Raw genomic sequence first — 22,870 nt, 5'->3', positions numbered from 1 at the left:
GAAATTCCAGCAGAGTGTGACTCTAATTCACCTGTTTCCCTACAGTATCGTATGAATACATATTTATCGGAAGTCTCCAAACAGATACAGGAAGCCGCCTATTTTTTTTTCTTTCACAGCCCGAGCCTTCATGACTGTGACTACTAAAAAAAAAAAAAAACAACAACAAACACAAATACACACACACACACACACATCTACTTCCGCGTTAGGCCATTACCGTCTGCGTTTAATAGCATGCATGAGAAACTTCTGTTGGGGTGCTGGTTTGATAAATGTTTGACTTATTTCTGGGTTGTATTCGACTAAAACACAGACACTGAACACTGTATAATAGACCTGCCATACCCTGTCATAAAAGTGAAAGTGATGCTGATGTGCCGTAAGCACTTGCCAGTACTTTACATATCATATGAATCAAAATAAGACCATAGCATTATGCAATGACATACCTTAATTTTGTTTTCATCAAGATATAATCCCTCTGATATTATACGTTTACTACTTCACACTAATGCACACACACATTCATAAATGAAAAAAACAATAACAGAACAGAAATGTAATAATCTAATTATTAGATCATTATTTATTTACACTGTACATACATACAAGGAATAAAGATACATTATTTAGAAGAAATGATATAGATATCAACACTGACAGATTTAAAGAAAGGAGGGAAGCAAATACAATGTATTTCTCTAATGCACAGATATACATTAATTATACAGTGTTCTCCCATTACAACCACCAAGATTATTGTTACAGCAGAGTTCTAGTTATAACAAAGTCATTTCTGAATGCCATTGACAAAGAAAAACAACAGAAAATGTGTGTATTTACGATGAAATGCTTATCGCTTTCGAAAATACACAGCAGAACATTTACAGACTGAGCGTCTCTGTGTGGGGCAAACGCTTAACATTTCAGTAGGGAGGTAGGGAAGAAGTGTAGTATGTCAATCATAATGATGTGAATATCCGTTACAGACTGATATTTCTCCCTCCCCACTTCAAAGTTTGTCCCAGGTGATTAGCTGCAACTCTAGTCTGAACAACATTAAACAAGTGTGACTGTGAAGACGACTGTTCACAAATGTCAACAAACGTACGCAGGGCAGGGATCCCATCTATGAGTAGCTCTGTTTTGATGTGTTCCAGTGGTGTGTGTTTTCTTAATACTTGCCCCCATATGTTGGCCACTCCAGGGGCTGGGTGGGATAGAAGTGGGGAGTAGAGTGTGCATTGTACAAACTTTAATGCAATGACAGCAATTAATGCTGAATTCTTGAAGCAGATGAGATAATGGAGAAGGAACTAAAAAAGAAGAAGAAAAAAAAAGCAAATCATTAAAGAGCAAAATCTCCACCTATTTTTCCATTTGTATTGCATTGAGAAGAAACAAAAAATCAAGAGATGGTAATATTGACACAAAGGGACCATAAAGATCTAAATTGTACATGATAATTTTGCAACTGTGCCAATAATTTCATGCCACACATCTACACGAGATGAAAGTTGAATCTGTGTGAAAAACTTGCACTAAGAAGTCCCTTCCACATCCTCATATGCAGATATTTTTTGTACATAATGATATGTCACTGTCTCAATGCAATCTTGTGTGAAATACAGTTCTGGTAGATCACTTCACAGAGACAGTCTGTTTCTGTTTTTTCATGGGGTCAGTCGACCACATCAACTTCATACAAACCTCCACAGTGCCCAGCAACAGTGATCTATACTTGACAATTTACTCTTCTTCTTTTTTTTCTTTTTTTTTTTCTTTTTTGGTCCTTTTCTCTCTGACCTTCAGCCTTCACATATCTACCCAGCTCAGAGATGTTAAATGTTTGGGCATTTGTATTCTCAGGAGTAAGTATTTGGAGAGCACAAAGTGAAAGCAGCCTTCTGCAGCAGCACTATTTTGGGGATATTGACGACAGTTTGAAATGTTTCCAGACTGAACTTTGTTGAATGAAAAAATTCTGTTCAAGTACAGTGGGGGAACAGTTGCTGGAAAGAAATACATCGTTATCTATTCTTCGTTATTTGTTTGTTCTCCTCCATTTTCATTACAACTACTGTAGGTCTAATACAATCTTTTGTTTTGCTTCCATTCTTTTCTCTCATCCTTTTTTGCTTTTAATTTTCTGATATACGACTGTTTTTAAAGTGACAGTTTGTCAACATACCCCCTCCTATAAAGAAAAACAAATCAAATGATGAAGAAATTAGGAATATTCCAATGGCCATGTAAACTTTGGTCAGCAGATTATGCTGATGGGGATTGTATTGGCAATTCATGCAGAAAACACAGAAAACGAAACTGTTATGTAATTATGTAGATGAGATCAACTGCCAGGAACTTTGAACAGCATGAAGAACACTACAGGATTTTCTGTGGCAAACAGCACTGAAAGAATACAAAGGGATAAAGGGGATACCAATCCTCTTTCCGTCACAGTTCTGTGACTACGTTCTGCGGTCTTTCCTCCCATCACACGCAGGATGAGCTCTTGCTTATGACAGGTGTATTGCATCTTGCTCCTTCAGAAGGGGGCGTTTGGTCCATTGTTACATCACCTCTCCATCGTCACCCTCCTCCTGTAAAATCAATGGATGTCACTCAGTGTGAAGGTAAAACACAGGTGCACATTAACCCGTTCCTTACGGGAACCTGGTGGCGTGTGTATTATGTCTATGGGGATTTCAGAATTCAGTAGGGAACGGATTAATAGGGGGACCTTGCTAAAAGAGGTAAGACATAAGAAAACCCTCTCATAACAAGGTGATTTAGCATGTTAAAACTCTACATTCTTCTGTTCTTAAATCCTAATAATGGAAAACCTGATATAACAAGGTAATTGCCATATCTGCTTGTATATCTGTTGTAGAATGTTTAAAGGAGAATTTACCCTGAACATGCATGTGGATTGAGTGAAAGAAACAATAATAGTAGAACACACTAGGGAGAGCTTGAGGAAAATCTGACAATCAGTTGAAAAGGAATGAAATGTTGAAGTTTTGACAAAGAAAATTCAACATATTTTATTTTTCTAGCATAATGAAAGTAGAACAGCTCAACACTTGCCTCTTTCAGCAAGCAGGGGTAATAAAAAATTGTTATTACCCTTGACATATGTCAGTAACAAGTCCAGGGAATGTGTACTTTTCATATGAAATGATATTTTGTGGAATTTTCTTTATATTTTCTTTATATCATAGTTCATATGTGATGTCATGATCTGTAGTAGTCTTCTGATCCAGCAGTCTCCTCACTAAAATTTCAAAAATTCATAACTTTTGAATATTGTCCGATTTTCCTCAAACTTTTTGTAATGTGTTCTACTAATATTGCTAAATTCACTCAATCCACATGTATATTTGGGGTGAATTTCCTTTTAAACTAGGTTTTGCGGCCAGCTGAGCTGCATTTGGTCGCAGTGCAATAACAGCACTAGAAACTCTTATCACAAATAACAGGAAGAGATGAAGGAAATATGATATTATTGAAACCAACAGGATGTGCCTTTATGGGTCGGAAACTGATCTGATATGTCTGTGTGGCGTGGGCGTATGGCTATCTTCTGTTATTCTTAGTAATCAGGAATTTCCTTGAGTACTTCTACTTCCAGAGAGCATTGCACTGTGCACTTACAGAAAATGAAAGTTTCTGGTGTCATTCCACTATTTGGCCTCCCCGTTCTTGTCCCAATTTTCAACTTTCCCCTTTACAGTGAGTATATCAGTACCCTTGGCAGCAGTTATCACTTATGCTGTGAGCAACTGGCAAGAAAAGTAAAGTTAAGTATGCTCTGCTTGGATTCACAAGGAGAATCAAGTATCAATGTGGCTAGCATATTATTACCACTTCATAAGTTGGATATTGCAATTAGCAGAGTCTTTCCTCATTGCCTTTCTCAGAAATACCAGACAAAAAACACGTTTGACTTTATTCGAAAGTTGTCAAAAAAGTAGTAAGATAGCAAATGGTTAATGGGAATTTCCTTATCGTCTTTCCCCCAAAACCTGGACAAAAAAAAAAAAAAAATACTTGCTCCAAACGTGTGCAAGTTACAGTGTAATCAATGCGTGTTTCATAGTCGATGTGGAGGTATGTATGTTTGTGTCTGTATGTGCATGTGTGTGTGTTTTGTGTGTCACATTACCTCTTTGGATATTTTTGTCATGATTTGTGACCCGCTGCAATAAAAGGATCCAAAAGTCGGGGGCGGTCAATTTTCTAAAAATGACACGACATTATTCCCTCACTCTTCCATTTTGATTTCATATATAACAGGACTCATACATTTTGTAAAAGTACTCAGTTGCGGAGATATCAATGATCTTATGAGATTATGTTGAGTGATCTAAGAAATCAGCATTTTGTTGTGGCGGGTCACATTTAGTCACCTATACCACTCTCCAGTATCTTGAATGTTACTTACCTGATTTAATTTCTTGAATTCCACAACCTGTGCAAAGACATGCTCCAAGATATGCCTGGCATCACGCGAGTCAGCCGGCAGTTTTGGTGTGATGCCAAGGATGTCTCCGCATTCCCGTACATAGTACTCGAGGTCATCATCCGTGCCTGCAAAGCAGCCAGAGGAGAGAAACATATCAACAGGACAATATTATGTAACATATCATCATATCAACATCCAACTTAGAAGGGATTTCGCCTCATGTCAACACACAAAATCGAATCAAAAACAGTGTGAGCAGTATCAGGAAAGAAATGGCTACGGTTTTGAATTTACATAATGTATACACCATGCATTTTTCATGAGACTATAACAACTTGCGACCTGGGATTTGTCACACGAATTATACAAGTTGTCACAGGGTTACAAACTGCCCTTTCGGGTAGCTTCTCCATGGGATAGTGGGAGGACAAGATGGAAGTGTGCTGTACATGTACTTTCCCTGGTAGTCCCATTCCAGGCAACTGATGAAGCCTTTTATGTTCTGACTTTACAAACATCACTGTAAACCCAGGAGCAAAACTTTCGGAGTTAATGCTTGGCTGTGTAAGCATTCATCTTTTTTTCCTTTGAATTAACCTATCAACCCTTTGCAGCCATTGTGACATTTTCATTTCTTTTTTTTTTTTCTTTTTTTTTGACAGTGCATTCTAGTCCTTCCTATTAAAGTCAGTGAAGTATGCACCAAAGAACTCTTTCTTCACACTATAAAACTTGACAAAGAGCATTTTTGCTTTACAAAATCAATGTAGCACAGTGAAAATACAAACACAATGTGATTGTTCACATTCCTAGATATAATTCATTGTACTCTCTTATTCAACGTTACTCATGGTAAAGACTGACAGATACAAAGAGAGCTAGTCCACATCCTGCAGAAAGATTACAGTGACAAAAATTTACCTTCACTTTCCTTTAAAATCTCAATCAAGATCACTTCACAGATTTTTTTTTTTTTTTTTTTTTGCTAGAAATGTTCATGAGCTTAGAGGTTTCCAACAGATGGCAATTTATCATGACAAAACTTTCACTACCACGTCAATTTTGTATCAAATTTTAACCCTAACTAGGCCGGGCTATTTAGGTAGATGATAGAGCCGGGGGGCGGGGGGATCTCGGCCGTCGACCGCGCGATCGCGACGAAAATTGGCACATGCATTGCCTATGATGTAATCTAAAGTACCATGAAGTTAATTTTTTCAAGAATTATCGTTTACACTAAATTATGCTAATTTATGCATAATGATGCATGAAATCAGACAATTTGGTATAAATCACTACATAAAGCTCAAAACAGGCACATTTTTTGTGTGATTATTCTTTTTAGTGTCCTTAGCAAATGTAAGAGAAAAAATTTGCGCAATCAGAAAAAATTTCCTAAGTATTTTATTGTTTTTTAATTTCTTACGTATTTCTTTGTTTTTTCGACATCATGTTTTTCATTGCTTTTTCGATGAAATTTGTACGTGACATTGTTCCGAACAAGAAAATGCATTATCAATTGATTTTAATCAATAAAACCCCAAAATAATTATGCTTTTATGAAATTTGCCTGTAAACACAGTTTGCATTGAAATTGTACACAAATTCACGTTTTTGAGCAATTTTTGGTCTGACATGCACGTGCATATTTATGCGCAACTTCAGAACTGCGCACCAGGGCATTGCAAATTTGGTGTCAAAAGATGCGGGAGACTTGAAAGAAAAAAGTCATGAAACGTCGCGGCAATAGCTTCTCGCGATAGCGATACATCGCGCGAAACCCCCCCCCCCCCCCCCCCCCCCCGGCCTAGTTAGGGTTAAAACAAAGTCAATTCAGTGCTTTCATTGGAAATATATGATGCTTTCACGACTAGCTTACATTTGTTGGTAATCTGAGCGAGTCTGGCTTTCTCTGACGAGAAAGACTCATCAAGGTCAAACAGGTCGAGTGATGGCGGGGGCAGCTCTCTGAAGGTTGGTGGAAATACCTGCGTGTGGGCATCAAAAAATAATAAGAAGAATAACAGTGGACAGAACATGCACTAGATAAAGAACTTACTGTACATATATCAACACACTAAACAAACTGAAATAGCAAAATCACATCACACATATCCTTCATAAAACCTGGACAAGGTGTTATTCTATGTAGGATGTAGTCCTTGGTTTTATAAATACATAGATCATTAAATCAATAAGTAGGAGACGGTACAGTTTTCACATAATGTATCCTTCTTACTATTTCTCTTCATTCCCATTGACTCAGTTTGACATGATGTGTCCATACTAGCTTCAATCACCGACTGGTATGTCCGCTGGATTGCTGTCTTCACCGACAAGCACAAAATGTATGGAAGCTGAGCCAAATATAGATCATCTAATCTCCTTTAATCCCTACTGCATCACCATGGCCTTCCGCTCTATATACAGAGTAACATTCTCTCCAATGACAGCGGGTCGGCTAACCAACAACAGATTACAAATTTAACTGAATGCTGATGAATAGACATTGCAAGTCATATCGTATGTCCCCCAAAAAATATTACAACAGGACCCTCTGGAACAAGAACTTTAAAAATGGTCAGTCAATCCAAATACAATTTCAGGGTATGTAACTATTACTTACCACCCACATCTTACAGAAAACCCCATCTGATTTGCTTCAGTGGTCAAAGAGTATGAGGATTTTTGCTGAGCATGTCAGGAATCCCTTCCCTCCAAGTTCTGTCCATTGTGTTCACACATTGATATGCAGTTCCAAGAGCATGCAAGTGCTAAACTTTGAAGAATAAGACCAATAGCATGCAGCACAATGATCCACAATTCTGTGTGACTACTTAACCAAATTGAATGGGGTTTCCTGCAATATGTAGGTAAGGTGTTATATTTTTAGACCCTGAAATAGCATTCATACAGTTTAATCATATTGGAAGTTACCAATGTGAATATCCAATAGTTTTTTTTTTTTTTTTTTTTTTTTTTTTTGGGGGGGGGGGGGGGGGGGGGGGCAAACTGTAGTGTGTTCATAGGGCACACTTTACAGGTTTTTCAATAACTCATTGGTTAATCTTACTACAATACAAGGGTCACTTACCGCCGGCTGCAGGGGAGGCAGAGGGACCTCGAACTGGGGCTGGATAAGAGACAAAGGTTCGTGCTTCACACTCAGCCCCTCATACGCCCTGCAACAATCAGTGGAAGGAAATACACATAGCATAATGCACATTAGATTAAAAACAAAGCATGGCATGCCCTCTAAACTCCCTCTATGCAGACAAACAGAAAATTCTATTCTGTTACAGCCCGGGCATGTGTTTGGTTTAAAAAAGAAGGGAAAAGCATAAACAATAACTGAAGAGAAAAGTCAAAGACTTACACAAATGTATACCTCAGAAATTTGACTGTTCAAGTATTAGCCAAATCCTATGGGCACATACATGTAGACTATAATCTCATCCATGGGGTCAATAAAGAGTGTATTTACAGCAAACCTTTGTGGGTAGAAACACGCTTTTGAAACTGTGTTTTGTGGTTTAAATTTTTCTATTAACAATGGTAGGCGTGATTACAAAACATAGTTTTGAAACACGGTTTTGAAACAAGGTATTGAAATTAACTGTATGGAAGTGCGATTCAAAACTGTGTTTCACCAGAAAAAAAAATTTGAATGTCTTAAAACGCAACCACGATTTGACACATGGTTTATATTATGATGTCATAGTTTAATGTATCTTGTTTGACCAACACAATTGCCAAGGGACAAGCTGCACAAAGTGAGATACAGTATGCAATGGCACAATCCAAGCAAGCAGGAAACACGCATGGGATAAATTCTCATAGACGCTTCTCTGTCAAACCATAATTCAAAACTGTGTTCCAAAACTGTGTTTTTCGGTACACAAAATCTTATAAACGCAGCCCTAGGCATACCGTATGACCTTGGGGACCACCGATGTATCCATCCTGTACAGAGTACCATCAAAGAGAGAATTGAAGTCACGGGGCGTCTCCTCATTCTCCTGCAAACAAGTCCTGAGCTTGTCAGCCAGCTTGGCCGTATCGGGCAGGAAGTTGTAGTCTGAGATCTACACAGAAGGTGAGAGAGAAATGCATGAGTGAGTGTGTGTTTGTGTGTATGTGTGTGTGTGTGTGTGTGTGTGTGTGCGTGTGATGGAGGGAGAAAGAAAAACTTTGTCACTTTATTTCTATCTTTCTTTTCCCCACATGAAACAGTAGCTGAAAAAAATCGACAAAACTATTAGATGGTGGTTTGGAGTTAGAGATTGTGCTCCTCGTTTTCAGAGCTTCTAACTGTATCTTTCTTTTCCAAACATGCAACAATTGCTGAGAAAATCTACGAAACTATGGAGATAGATATAGTGCTCCACATTTTCCACGCACAATCAAATAGACCTTGCAATAAATAGCGCTGTACGACTGAGAGAAGAGCGAACAAGGGTGGGGATCCAGGGGTTGAGAAGTTTTGAGTTGAGTGATCGGCACATGAGCTCAATTCAAAAGCCCTTTGTCCACAGCAGATTCCCTTACCTCCGGGTCCTCTGCATCTATCGCATTGAGTGACACCTCGTCAGTGGTCAGCCACTGGACCAACACCTGCATGATCTTGCTGTTCTCCTCCTTGTCCAGGTACTGGTCCGAGAACATGTGGACAGAGCCCAAGACTGCCAGCTTCCCCTTGGTATACTGCACATAGAGTAATATATTGTACATAAAGCATAGATTCATTAGAGGTAATGAACACAAATATACATTATGTGGGTTGAGCAAATGTAAAAAAATTAGTAGAACACATGAGTGAAGTTTGAGGAAAATCAAACAATCTGTATAGACAGAAGTTATGAACTGTTAGAGTTTAACTCTTTATGTGCCACGGAGAAATCCCCGTGTGCCACATTATTCTGAGACAGCAACATAGTCATGCTTTGGGACACATTCTGTTTTTCAAATCAATGTAACTTTTATAGATTTTTGTTACCCTGGACATGTGATGAAAAAAGTTGTAGAGGAAACACCCAGCTTTGCTTCGATGTAAATTGTATGACAAATTCATGATTGTTTCGCTTTTAAACAACCAGTACATCTGTTAGAGGCGTGACTTCTGCATACCAAACAGTGACAAAAACATAGAATTTACTAGCAAATCGGTAGGGAACACTGCTTGATAGTCAACTCGACACATAAAATGTAAGCTACATGTGACAGTAATGGAATCACAAGAAACACTTTCATTGTACTTTGGCATTTGGAGATTTATTGATCAGTTTGGGCGGGTTTGTGCGTTTGAGCAGAATATGCGAAGTTGGCACGCCGTCCACTGAGTCAGGCGTGCGAACTTGACACATAGAGTTAATCCAGCTATGAGAGTTCTATTCTAAAAACCCATAATTTAAGTTCAACCTGGAATATATACTGTTGGAAAATATGAATCAGAGTTGTGTCTGTGTTTGTGTGTGAAATCTGTCATAAATTTATCAAATTCCCTGTTTCATACATTCAATGAGCACTGAAATATTTTTGTTTTAATGTATCAGAAGACCCATTTTTGCACTTCATCATTACCAAATTGCCTGGAGTTTTTGTCTCACAAAACTTACATGATTTAAAAGGGGATCAACATACATAAAAGCCTGTCAACATGTGATGCTTACAATACACCCAATACCAAAAAAAAAAAGCATCATTATCAACGTTTGTTATACAGTACAAATTTAATCAGACATGATACATTCCTTGTTATCAACACCACTTATGCATGCTTCTTTGATACTACTGTACGTCTTTTCACACAAAACTTAAAACGGTAATAAATACCACTGGTCTGTCTAACAATATTATTTCCCTCTCTACTTGTACGACCTCACCTCCCCCCCCCCCAAAAAAAAAAAAACACACACACACATACACTAAAACAAACAACACACATACACACACACAAACAAACAAAACAAGCTGCAACTTCAGAAATATCTTATTGTTTCTTGTATTTCTTTCTTTTCTTTGCAGATATCTCTTGCTTAGTATAATTAATGATTTATCAATTTAGAAATAAGTGAATTCTGACAAGCCTGCAGTGAATACTCCCGCTGCGGGTGAATTATGTCATTGCCTATGGCAACCACTTGGGCAGTGTGTGAAGTCTATGGAAACTTGAGAATCGTGTAGGATATGAGTTATCACATCTCTCAAAGGATATTGCTAGACACACTTCACATGTAAAATATGCCCACTTATAATTCCAATTTTGAAACCAAGAGCTAGAGAGATCAATGGCAATGAATTTACACCACTTTGCCTTCTGTTGGGTTGATGGGGGACTGAATGAGAGTTGCACATACAAAAGCATGTATATGATAGATCCATTCATGTAAGTATGAATGCTTTTACAGTGAGATAGAGACTACTATTAAAACCAAGTTGATGAAAAAGGAAAACCCCAGGAGTAAATGACTTAGGCAGGTAAAAAGATGAAGAAACCTAACTGCACCATTGTGCCATAGTTTGCTATGTTGTGCCTAACTATAACTAACACTAAATTTGCCGACAGTGGCAATGAAATACAAACAATTTGTACATGTAGAAGCATTCACAACATCTGCTGCTCTGTTCTGTGCTTGGCCACTTAAAACCATGGTTCACTCACCTTTGAGGAGTGTAATGCACACACAGGTCTATTGAGAGGGAAACAGACCGTACCAGTAGACAAGATGGCGACTGCCGGCTTTGCCACATTCAGCGTGGCTCCAAAGGGGTATAGGTATGTCAGGGCCCTACAAAAAGACAACATCAGAGGAGCAATTGATGAATTACAGCTCTCCATGACGTGTGTGAATGCTCACTTCGACAAATACAAAGTTCCTGCTGTCATGCATTGCATGAAATCTGTATGAAAACAAAAAGTAAATCTGTAAACTATAAAAGCTGGGGGGGGGGGTGGGACTTCCACTTTTCTGTTCATTTTTCTGTATTCTGTAATGATTACATGAAGTAAAAACATTAACATGTATGTATGTATTCAAGTTGTGTTAGCTATGAGTAGACAATCAAACAATTTGATAGTATGGTAGATCTTGCAGCGCATGACAAAGATCAGAACTTATCATCTTTCACAACAAAATGCATGAAGTCAGTGGGTATGTACAATTGTACATGGTAACTGAAACAAAAAATTAAAATCTGCATTGTCATGTCTGCACTTCTAAGAGCAACTCAACTTTTATTGCCATTCATGTTATTTTGTTCATTATCAAAGGACTGAGGCAACTGACAATGGGAGATCATCAATGCGATGAAAACTTGTAATTCAACTTGTTGTGGTACAATATGTACTCTTGCACATCTCACATTTGTTGCCAAGCAAACTGTGGCTGTGACTGGCAGACACTTGCAATCCTCGTGTAAGCCATACATTTGTACACGGGGGAACAAAGTGATTCTCATATATTCCACTACATTGCTTCATCACTTGTACTAAGAGCAACTTCCTAAGAGAACATAATTTTTATAGACTCATGAAGTGCGAGAGATTGATCATCATGTCATGCAAATTTTTGCTGTTGTTTCTTTTGTTTTCTTTACAAGAAGCAGAGCTGGCACAATACAGTTAGGGAATGAAAACTAGATTATGGATGATGACGATACTAAAGGGATATTGGAGAAGTTGTTTCACTGAAAGCACTGGGAAAACTGAAGAAAAGGCCAAGAGTGCGAGGTTTAGAGTAAAATATCAGGAGAGTATGAACAGATTTCACTGTCTAGTGCAAAAGAAATGAATTTGCCATACAGCTAAAGCTTGTTCTCCCTTCATTTTCTTCTTTTATCACAGGGTAAAGGCATATGCAACGTGCAACGCAGGAAAATTGTCACTGGTAGTGGTACACGTATCTTGCAGGACTGCAAAATGGCGTATTTGCTGAGAGACAGCTCGAGAATATTGTTCTCACCATGGATGTCTAGACCAATATGAGCAAAGCTAAATGCAAAATGAAATGGTGACTATTCATTGGACAGAAATGACTCAGCATGAATGGGTGTGGTTACATGAAGACTTACGATTCTATTGAAAGTGTGGCAGGGAGATACTGTACGCCCAGAACTTATGGCACTTGAGAGAAATTAAGAGTGTGATAAAGGCAGCAGGATGTAGCAACTTATTCAAACACTGATCAAACATGAATGCTTTGTACATTCAGCAGCTTTGCATGAAAATATTGTTACAGAAACACAATTTAACTTAAAAACAAACAAAAAGTGATCATTTTGGGGGCAATTTTCGCTGCTTTGCTGAAAAAAAGGGCAAAACTACATAAGCACATCTTTCATTTATCAAGTTCCATAGCCATAATGAAAGACAAGATATTTTCAACTTCTAGAGGAAAAAATAACAATAAATTATAAGATACAAGAAAAAATGAAGAGAATGATGAGTACACCTGTATGTATTCCACCTGTGCAACAGCAGAATGGTAAAGACTGACAGCTGAATTGTTCATACAGCTGTATAGGTGTGCACTTTTGTTCAAAATAAAAACTTGTCAATCACAAACTTATTAAGAGTAAGCTGGTGGGTAAGGAGTGAAAAGGGGTAGGATGAGGGGAGAAGAAGTGGAAAGGGGTGGGAAGAGGGGGTAATAGTAGTGTACAATCATAGAGGCAAAGCCATTTGTATGACCAACAAGTCGGTCCTTCATCTGCTCTACAAATGATTTGGTTGCACATCACTATCTGATCTTAAAGGAGATGGCTAGTAACTGATCAGTGGGAATCAGTGGGCATGCTGGGGGATGATTGTTCCAATTCTTGTGGGATTCATTTAAGAGTACATTTATCTATTATTGTGTGAAAATTATTTGCTTCAGAATGGTCTCATATTCAAGTAATAAGCAGTTTAAGGTTTCCAGGCTAGCATGCCTGTACAGTGATGGGGCATTAAACTGCACATTACATGTACTTGACTATGAGACCGTTTTGAAGCAAATAATTTTCACACAACAATAGATATATAATGTACTCTTACATGTAAATGAATCCCACAAGAATTGGAACAATCATCCCCCGGCATTCCCACTGATTCCCACTGATCAGTTACTAGCCATCCCCTTTAAATCAGCAGCTTCTAAGACATCCAAAAGAGCAGGTTATTTACTCTTGCACTCGCTATATAAAACTGCATCTTCCTCGGTTTTGAAGAGAGAACTAATAACCTGCTTTGAAACTCAGTTGCCAAAAATTAAACATCACATGGTCATGATACATGTACATTTTGCCAATAATGTATAATCTTCCATAAGCTGTTGTTTTTTTTAATCTTTCAATATATTACTATAATCTATCAAAAAAGAAATAAATCAGACAGGTGTCTCTTATTGTAGCACATTAGAGTGTCTGTCCATAGCAGCTGCCCTACAGAAATGTTCCTTATTAACAATGATCTTAAACTCATAATCATCATTAAGACTATCATTCTAATATTTAATAATAATATTATTATACATAGGATAGTAGCATCTTCATTATTAATATTATATAATCACTCAAAACACTTCCCCTATAAGGTGTCTCATAGAAGACACGCGGCAGCTATGCCAACTTGATCCAAGGCTATTAAAGCTGCCTGAGGTTTTTATACAATGACATGCTAATGACACTGATCTCCAGTGTAGAGGGAAATGCATTTCAAGGAACAAGGAAGTGCTCTCCAAGACAAAATCTCATTCTCTGTACCGTGTGACTGTCTGTACTTGTTACAAACTTCTCCTTCCGCCTTGCTATCGTCAGAGTCGAAAGTACCCAAAATTGCTGATTTGAATTGGCAAAAGCAATGTTCAGTGCGCATTGTAGCATGGCTTGGCATGTGATGGGATAGGCTTTAGACAAGGCTCAAAGCTGTATAGTGATGCATTTTTAGATGCTGAGGTTTAAGGCTTAGCTTTGCTTTTAAAGACTTGAGTGTAATATGGAAAAGCAGCAGGCAACATCAGTATCACCAAACTCATTTTTTTAAAAATTAATTATATACTACGATGATACAGCATGATACAGCATGTAAGCAAGTCAGCGTCAGACAAAATAAATCTATTTGTCACATTCTTTCAAACAATAGAAAATTAAATGAAACCCCCCCCCCCCAAAAAAAAAAAAAGAAAAAAGAAAAAAAAAAGACACCCTCATAGTTCAACTGACTAGAAAGAAATCCGAAATAATGAATATTTGACAGTAACTCCAGTAATATGTTCTTTGTATGTATACCAGTAATACAGGTTTTGGTCTCAAGTTTAAAGATTTGGTTTTCCTCACATAGTAAAACTTTGCATGGGTTTGTAAATGAGTATGCTGACTTCAAGTGCAAAGCCCTGTTTATTCATAACTTTTGTGTTTGTCATTCATAGTCTAGGCATGGTGTAATCAAATTCATTTGATTGTCTGTGTGTTTTGTTCATATGTTTATTCGTTATTTCATAACTCACTCTGCATGGGGAGCTAAGGAGTCATCTGATCGAGAACTGAGCCAGCAAAGGGAAAAATTCAAAGACACACATCGTATACAAACAATGTTATGAACATCAGATTTGGGGTTAATATTGGCACAGAGCGTGAGACAAATTCTACACAATTAGACTGGCGACAAGTTGAGAGTGGCTCAGGCATTTTATATATCACTCAAGCAGCAGCCATCCACTACTGGTCAGAAGCGACCACCCGAAGTTGGCTCAAAAGATATTTTAAAAAAAAGAGAATCAGGAACAAACGTTTACAATTACAGGAAGTTGCACCGTCCCATGTTAGATGATTCCACACAAATTCATATGCTGTACCAAAAAGCTGAAAAACCATTCATACCACTAGCATAGAATGTAAGCAATGCATATCATAGAGATTGATCAAAGTAAAATAGAAACCTCATCTTAAGATGTATTTGTTCAATGTTTTCTACTTCACAACTCTGTCTTCTTGTTCTCACTTCCCCAGCACTTAGAAATATGATATCAAGCACTTTATGTTACATATTATTACTACTGTATGATTATTATGATTATGATGAGTATGATTATTCTTATTCTTATTCTCATTATCATTATTATTAATCATTATTATTATCATTCTTCTTCTTCTTATCATTATTATTATTATTATTATTATTATTATTATTATTATTATCATTATCATTATCATCATCATCATCATCATCACCATCATCACCATCATCATCATCATTATTATTATCATTATTATTATTATCATTATTATGCTATTAAACGGTTATACAAACTGTAACTACTGCTGGAATTGAGTTCAGGGTTCTTCCAAAGTTACCTCATCTATGTTCTAAGATTCATCCCTATCCATGAACTTCAAATCCTGAAAATGGTTGCATGTAATTAGTCAATCAAGGAGACTCAAAATTACCTAGGATTTCATATTATCAATCATGAGAATACAACACAAACTTTGCTCATGTACAGTAGCATTTCCTATAGTATTAGTAGTGCATACCTGCAGATCATCATGCATAGTATTTTGGTTTGTTTGAGTATATCCACTCATGAATATTCTTGAACAGGGCCTGATAACAGCAACCAATGTCACATAATATTCAAGGATTTAAAAAAGCACACAATGGTGTTAGTCACTTGTAGCTGCATGGGATCATGTAAGCACAAAACTTTGAATACCTGTAGGCATTGTTGGAGGCTTAAAAAAGTTGAAGTACATGTATTATTTCCCATGACCATTTTACTTCATGAGATAGGATGGGTTTGTCAGTTTGAACTGGGTTCTACAGCCTGCACTCTACACTAAGTCAGTGACCAGCTTGTGTGTATGAGGCCTATAGTGCCGTCACGATAATATTCTGCCAGATAAAAGGTAGCGTTATGCCATGGCTCACAAATCTAACCAGCTTTTAATGGCACATCACCATTAGATGCGTCACAATGTCTTTCAGAAATTCTATCCATGTTATTGCTCAATAGAGCAATTCTGCCAGCAAGCATGCAAAAAAGGGCTAAATGATCATTGCTAAGTACATCTTGAAACTAATACTGAGAGTAAGGTCTGTCCACGCCTTGGCTCTTATTACAACATGAAGCATTGGGTTGAAAATCACAATGCATGCATGCCTTTAATGGCTATATGCCTGCTGGTGGACAATCACTGTTGCACAGCATAAACTGATTAATATGTCGATGAAGGGCAATTATTGTGAATCAGTTGTGACTAAAACAACTTATGCTGTGTTTACAGCATGTTCCCAGCCACCATAGCAGCTCCATTTGCCCAAAATGCAATGCACTGTGGGTACATGAAACATTCTCTTTTCCCCTCTTTGTATTCTTGTCTTGTTCGTTCCAGTCCTCATTCCAGTCAGCTAGACTATGAAATATTGTCCGTCTCGGCCCCATATGGACCACCTCCAAATTTTGTTGCAGTCTACATCCCCTACGTGCCGTCGTGTTCTGTCGCGTTCACCTCGTTTTATTATGGCATACAACGTTTCTCATTAGCATCGGGACTGCCGTGGCAAATTTTATGGCAGTTTAAAAATCTGACACGGCATCCACAGCAATCACAGCCTGTCACGTTCATCTGACCCGTCTCACCATGTTGTCTCACGTCCATCCCGTTTTGTCCATGGTGGCCTGAAACGTGACTACTGTGGCCACCGGGAACATGGTGTCAATGCAGCATTAACGCAAGAATTCATTGATTTGAATAATTCCTTCTCCCTCTTCTTGACATGAAGATACAGGTCATTTTTTTCTTAATGTTCCTTCTCCTCATTATCATAATTATGAATTTCTTGTTCTTGCTCTTCTTCCTCTTTTTTTACCCTCATCTTATCTTACCACATCTTTGCTGTCTGCACCAGCCACACCATTATTGCCATGACAACAAGGATATCATAATCACAGGACATTATTTCACATACAGTATCAAGAGCATAGTAACAAAGACAACAACAATGATAATCATTATTATCATCATCATCCTATTTGTGATAATAGAAGCTAAAGATAAAAATTAATTATTAATATTCTTATCAGTACTGATATCGGAAATGCAGTAAACTGCTAAGATTAATTGTACTACTATTGCCATCGGCATCATTTTTCTAAGTTACATGTAATATCATCACCATATTCATCACAATAACAGCATCATTTAATATCAAATTTAAGATTAGCTCATTTCATTACGTCCATGCATTTAACTATTTCACTTCATCAACGTGTTCATATGATATCTATGTAGGTAGCAAAAATGAGTTCTGCGTCTTCACAGAATCGACTCACTGGGTATCATTCTGGGCATCCTCGTCCCCTGCTCCAGGCACAGCCTTTCCCGCCGCGTGACTGATAGACCTAAAATATCAAAAGCAGACACACAGTAGTCAAGTGTTTTCAGATGCAGTGGAGCAATTGTCCCATTACAATGATAGCAACTGATTTGTAACAGAAAAACAGGGAAGGAGGAAAAACAGTAAGTAATCCAAGCAGGGGCGGATCCAGGGAGGACCGCAACCGGCGCACGCCCCCCCTTTATTTTTTGTTGAAACAAAAGAAATAAAAAGAAAAAAATGGGGGGAGGGGTGCGTGCGCCCCCCCCCCCCCTTTAATCTTGTAAACGCGCCCCCTCTTTACGGAATTCCTGGATCCGCCCCTGCCAAGAGTAATCCATATTTAGTGTTAAGATTAGAAACAGACAGGTGTCACATGTTGTAGACTTTAGGTGAATTTATCAAAAATTTTCTGAGGCATACTCACAATCCCAAATGCGTTTTGAGGCATTTTGGGGCAATAGATAACACACAACTATCTGTCTCTGTCTGTCTCTCTCTCTCTCTCTCAAAAAAAAAAAAAAACAGTAACAGCAAAATATTTTCAGACAGTCTGGTATGCGAGAAATAGCATCATTTTATCTGTTTGCTTGCTGGTCTTTTTCTTTCAACTGGTCAGTCTCTCAGAAAACCTGGTACAGATTGTATACCCAGCCCAACCATAGCTTGAATGGTACACTCCATGAAGAGAAAGGATTGTGCACATCACAATTTGAGTTTTGCTTCAGAATGTGTGCAGGGATTGAAGGAGATAAAGTGCTGGGAAAGTAGAAATGACGGGGATAAAGGACACACAAGGTCTATGGACTATTTATATTTTATGCTGTCATTTTCTCTCTCTTGTTTTTGCACTGTGGATCAACACTGTGTGACTTCTCAACATCTAATCGCCAAATGCACCACCACATGAAACAACACAACTTACCGCGTAGAGGACAAGTCCCGAGTATACTGCAAAAGTGGTTTCTTTCGCGGTGGTTTTATTTTCGCGCTTTTCGCGCTTTGAGGTTGAACCGCGATTTAACATCACGCGAAAATGTTTTGAACTCGCCACTTGTTACAGCGCTATTGCGCACATGCACACACGAAGATTCTGCGCATTGAGTGTATTGATGGTAAACACACACACAGCAATACCACGCAATGATGGTACAAGCATGTTATAAAGTACTCGAGAGACGGGGTTTCAGGTAAACCTCCATTTGATTTTAATTTCTATTTGATAAATAAAAGAATAATTTGATTATAATTTGGGTTTTCATGTGCAAAGTAACAGTTTTTGCCGACTGTGAATTCACAGATTTTGCCGACCGCAAATTTAAACACACGCGAAAAAGTCAGCACCGATGGAAACTGCGAAAGTATCTGTACGCGAAAGAAACCACTTTTACAGTACTTGGGCAGGTGTCTATGAGAAATGCATGTTGTAGCAAGATCAGACCATCCTTAACGGGTTAACAGGCCTAAAGTTTCGTCAAATTTGGGTGGAGGCCACTTTTTTTTTCAGAGGGGGGAGTACAAATCCACTCAAAGGGGCACAAGGGAGTAATAGAATATTATGGCTGTGAACAGTTTGATTTTGAAAGGGGCATTCCGGCCAGAAGAAGGGGCATGGCAGCAAATTGCCGATGGCCGATGGGTATTTTGAGCGCTACTACTACAAGTGTCTCTGAGAGATGCAAACCCTGTGGACACCCAAGATTTTAAATGGAACCCTTTCTAAGGCCTCTCTCATGTGACAGATGCAAAGAGAGAGAGAGAGAGAGAGGGGGGGGGGGGGATGGAGAGAGAAGAAAGAGCAGAGAGAGAGAAAGAGTGAATGGAATACAAACGTATGTGTCAAAATGAATTTGACCGAGGCTTGATTACCACTGGTCTTACTTTACAGGTGCCTGACTACATACAAATACATTTTACCTGTTTAGGATTCCATTCGACACCAGTGCCTCCTTGGGATGGAAATATTTGAAGTATGAAGTACGGACCACACAGTCTATTGAAGCAGAGCAATGTCACAGGGATAAAAGGAAAATATTTACACACACAATAACTCAAACAGAATTTAGGCAACAAATCTTTCAATTACAACTGATGGACAAATCACCAAAATTTGAATCTGAATTTCTAATTCCAATCCACAACTACAGGAAAAAAATAAGTGAACATCATATTACTGATAAGCACCATGAACATTACAGATATTTTACTAACTGGGAAAATACTACTTTTTGTACAAACTTTTGACTGTGAAGTCTGTTCTTTGGAAGAATTGCTTCGATGTAACATGATTTTGATGCACAGGATTAAAGAGCACCTTCATTTTCAATACAAACATGGAAGTAGCTTTTGGGAGCAAGGACTTCAGAATGCCTGGGTAGTCTGAGACAATGTGGAAAAGACATTTTTTTGATCATCAAGCTGAATTTTAAAAGAATCTGAGAAGGTTCAACAACAACCATTGCTGTCGACTTCTGATGAACCCTTCACACACTGCGCTTCGAAGAGTCAAATTGCTCAGTGGACACTCTTCTACACTGCATTTCAATTCAAGTTAATTCCTTACTTCACTCTTTGCAAATTACGTATTAAGCCTACAGATGTGGTATGTAGTACAGTGGACTCCCGTAATAACGAAGTCTGTGGGACCAGCAGTTTTCTTTTCTTATATCAAAATTTCGTTATAACCGAACAAATAAACAATAAATAATACATAGTGTGGATAATGTTGCGTCCTGAATTTTTACTTCGTTGTAACTGGAATTTTGTTATAACCATGTTCATTATAACGGGAGTGCACTGTAGTCACATTTTGAGTTTGCCCTATAACTCTGTGTCATGAGGGAGAAGAAACCTGGCAATATTTTGTGATCTTGCTGCATTGAGGCGGTCATTTATGATGGAGATTTCAAAACATGACAAGACCAGATGAATACCATCTCCACTTGGTTAACTCACCGTTGTTGACCATGATGCCGAATTCCTCGAGGAGGAAATTGATGTTGGTGTCAAACTTGGTCTCTCCTCCCTCTCCCATCATCACCAGAACGCTGCCTCCGCCCTCCATGTACTTCTTGATCACTTCAAACTTGGAGAGGTGGATGGTAATGATATTTCAAAAATATAATCTTTCGAATACATCATGTGAAAAATGACGTGCATGTCCAGAGACCAATATTGTGCGCAATAAACTTACCTTAAGTGATGCAGACACCATATTAGACTAGTAACATGCCATAATGTTACCAACAGCCCTGACAAACTAATGGGGAAAATACATTTATCAAGTACAACAAAATGTATAAATTGGAGTAAAACACAATAAACTGTAAAAGAAAAGGGGAATATGCAGCTTCGGAAATCTTTGAAAATCAAGGATGTCAAATACAAGGGGATAAAAAGTGGACATGCAAAACTGACATAGCATGGTGATACTACTTGCTTATCAAATGCACCTTTACCCTTCTTGCGTTCTGTTTTTCAGTTGGCATGCACGCAGGAGTGCAGCGATGTCAATGATGTAGAGACAACCTAGTAATCCTTAGGGCTGATCCCTACTGTGTCCTCTGGCCTTTTTGTTGGGCTACAAATTTAAAGGAATATTGCTACACCTGAGTGAGCTTGCTATTAATCTACCACTAGGTAAACTTTGGCTGGATTTATACTAAAAGCTGATGAAAAATGTTGTGCAAGTTATAGTATTTTAAACTGCCTGGGCACTGTAAAGGGTTTTTTTAAAGGTTTTTGTTTCTTTCTTTTTTTAAGTCTGTGTCTGGTTTATGTCACTATCACACACATTGTACATCAATTAAAAACAGGAATCATCAGCAGGTACAAATTTATGGCAAGTACTGTACATGTAGGTTTGCTTTACTGTACTTTTAACCGATAGTTTTAACCGATAGACAAACTTTTGCTTGTTCTTTTACCTCGGGTGCAGTAAATTTATCTCTGGGTCCAGCAATGACAAATATTTTTGCACTGGCCAGCTTCTCCTCTGTGATCTCTTCTTTGTTGCTGCAAAATTTGACAAAACATGATGATAAAGAATTCAATATAATCATAGTTAACATAAATTTGCAAAGTACCAGAGTATACAAATGATGCACGGATCAGAGTGCGTCAGTAGGAATTGTGTGCATACGGGAACTATGGAATGCTTAACCCACAAGACGAAGCTGAGTGGGTTTAGACTAAATTCCATAATTATTGCAATTATTCAATTCCTTCTAATGTAGGAAAAGACACATAATACATAATCAAGAGAAAAGTACCAATGGTACACTGAGACAAATTGCTGGAGCTATAGTCATCGACGGCAAGCTCACATTGCACGATCTACACCACCAAAATGTGACTAGTGCCACTAAATGGTCTCATGCAAAAGCAAACGGCTTGACACTAGACGGGACTTAGAGGGTGCGTGATGGGGGGGGGGGGGGGGGGGGGTGTCAGGATGAAACATGTATTTCTTTAGGTTTCAAGCATGTATTGATAGATCACGATAGTTGTTGTTTTTTTTTTATTACAGAGAACAGTGTAAGCTTAGATCAATGGAAGTATAATAGCCAAGATATGGTGGGTTTGAAAATTTGCGTAGTTGTTTGTTTATCGTATGCAAATCAGTAGACCATAGGTAAACAGCTGACACGCGACCACATTCCGTGCGCCGTGGTCTGTATAGGACGTACTGTAGTGTCGTACATTCGGTATGGGAGGTTATGCATTTGTTAGTCGGGAGATTGGTAAGGTAAACGTGCGGGAAATTAGATAGAGCTGAGGGGAGAGATTAAGCAGGAAGCATGGACGACCACGATAGGCAAGTCAGCTCTCATCATGGACAATGACCGTGACGCTCGTTGTGCTAACGGTTTACCAGTGGAGGTCGGTGAGCTCTCATCGAAGACAATGATCGTGACGCTCGTCGTGCTGTGCTGAGGGTTAAGCAGTGGAGGTCGACGATCTGGATCCAGCTGGGGAAGGACGGACGATGTCGAGACGTTTTGTGGGGACATCTTGCGAACACAGACAATGCTGTATTGGACGTG

General features: G+C 38.4%; 1 protein-coding gene across 1 annotated transcript; it reads right to left on the bottom strand.

Annotated features, from left to right (window-relative positions):
- Nucleotides 1-1,015: 1,015 nt before the first annotated feature.
- On the bottom strand, nt 1,016-22,837 carry LOC139734666 (intraflagellar transport protein 52 homolog). The gene is made up of 12 exons (XM_071645453.1): nt 22,692-22,837; nt 21,752-21,839; nt 20,781-20,910; nt 19,743-19,818; nt 17,782-17,850; nt 11,133-11,259; nt 9,020-9,175; nt 8,402-8,556; nt 7,566-7,653; nt 6,351-6,459; nt 4,451-4,596; nt 1,016-2,606 (listed from the first exon to the last, which is right to left on the bottom strand). Exons 1-12 carry the CDS (start codon nt 22,835-22,837, stop codon nt 2,577-2,579), a joined length of 1,320 nt encoding a protein of 439 aa, XP_071501554.1. The 3' UTR covers nt 1,016-2,576.
- Between the last annotated feature and the right edge of the window lie 33 nt (nt 22,838-22,870).

The sequence above is a fragment of the Diadema antillarum genome, unplaced genomic scaffold (genome assembly GCF_040938485.1).
Source record: "Diadema antillarum isolate AM-2024a unplaced genomic scaffold, OU_Dant_1.0 seq00000538_RagTag, whole genome shotgun sequence".
NCBI classification, from domain to species: Eukaryota; Metazoa; Echinodermata; class Echinoidea; order Diadematoida; family Diadematidae; genus Diadema; species Diadema antillarum.
The sequence above is the reverse complement of the archived record's forward strand: the minus strand, read 5'-3'. Positions and strand labels throughout refer to the sequence as shown.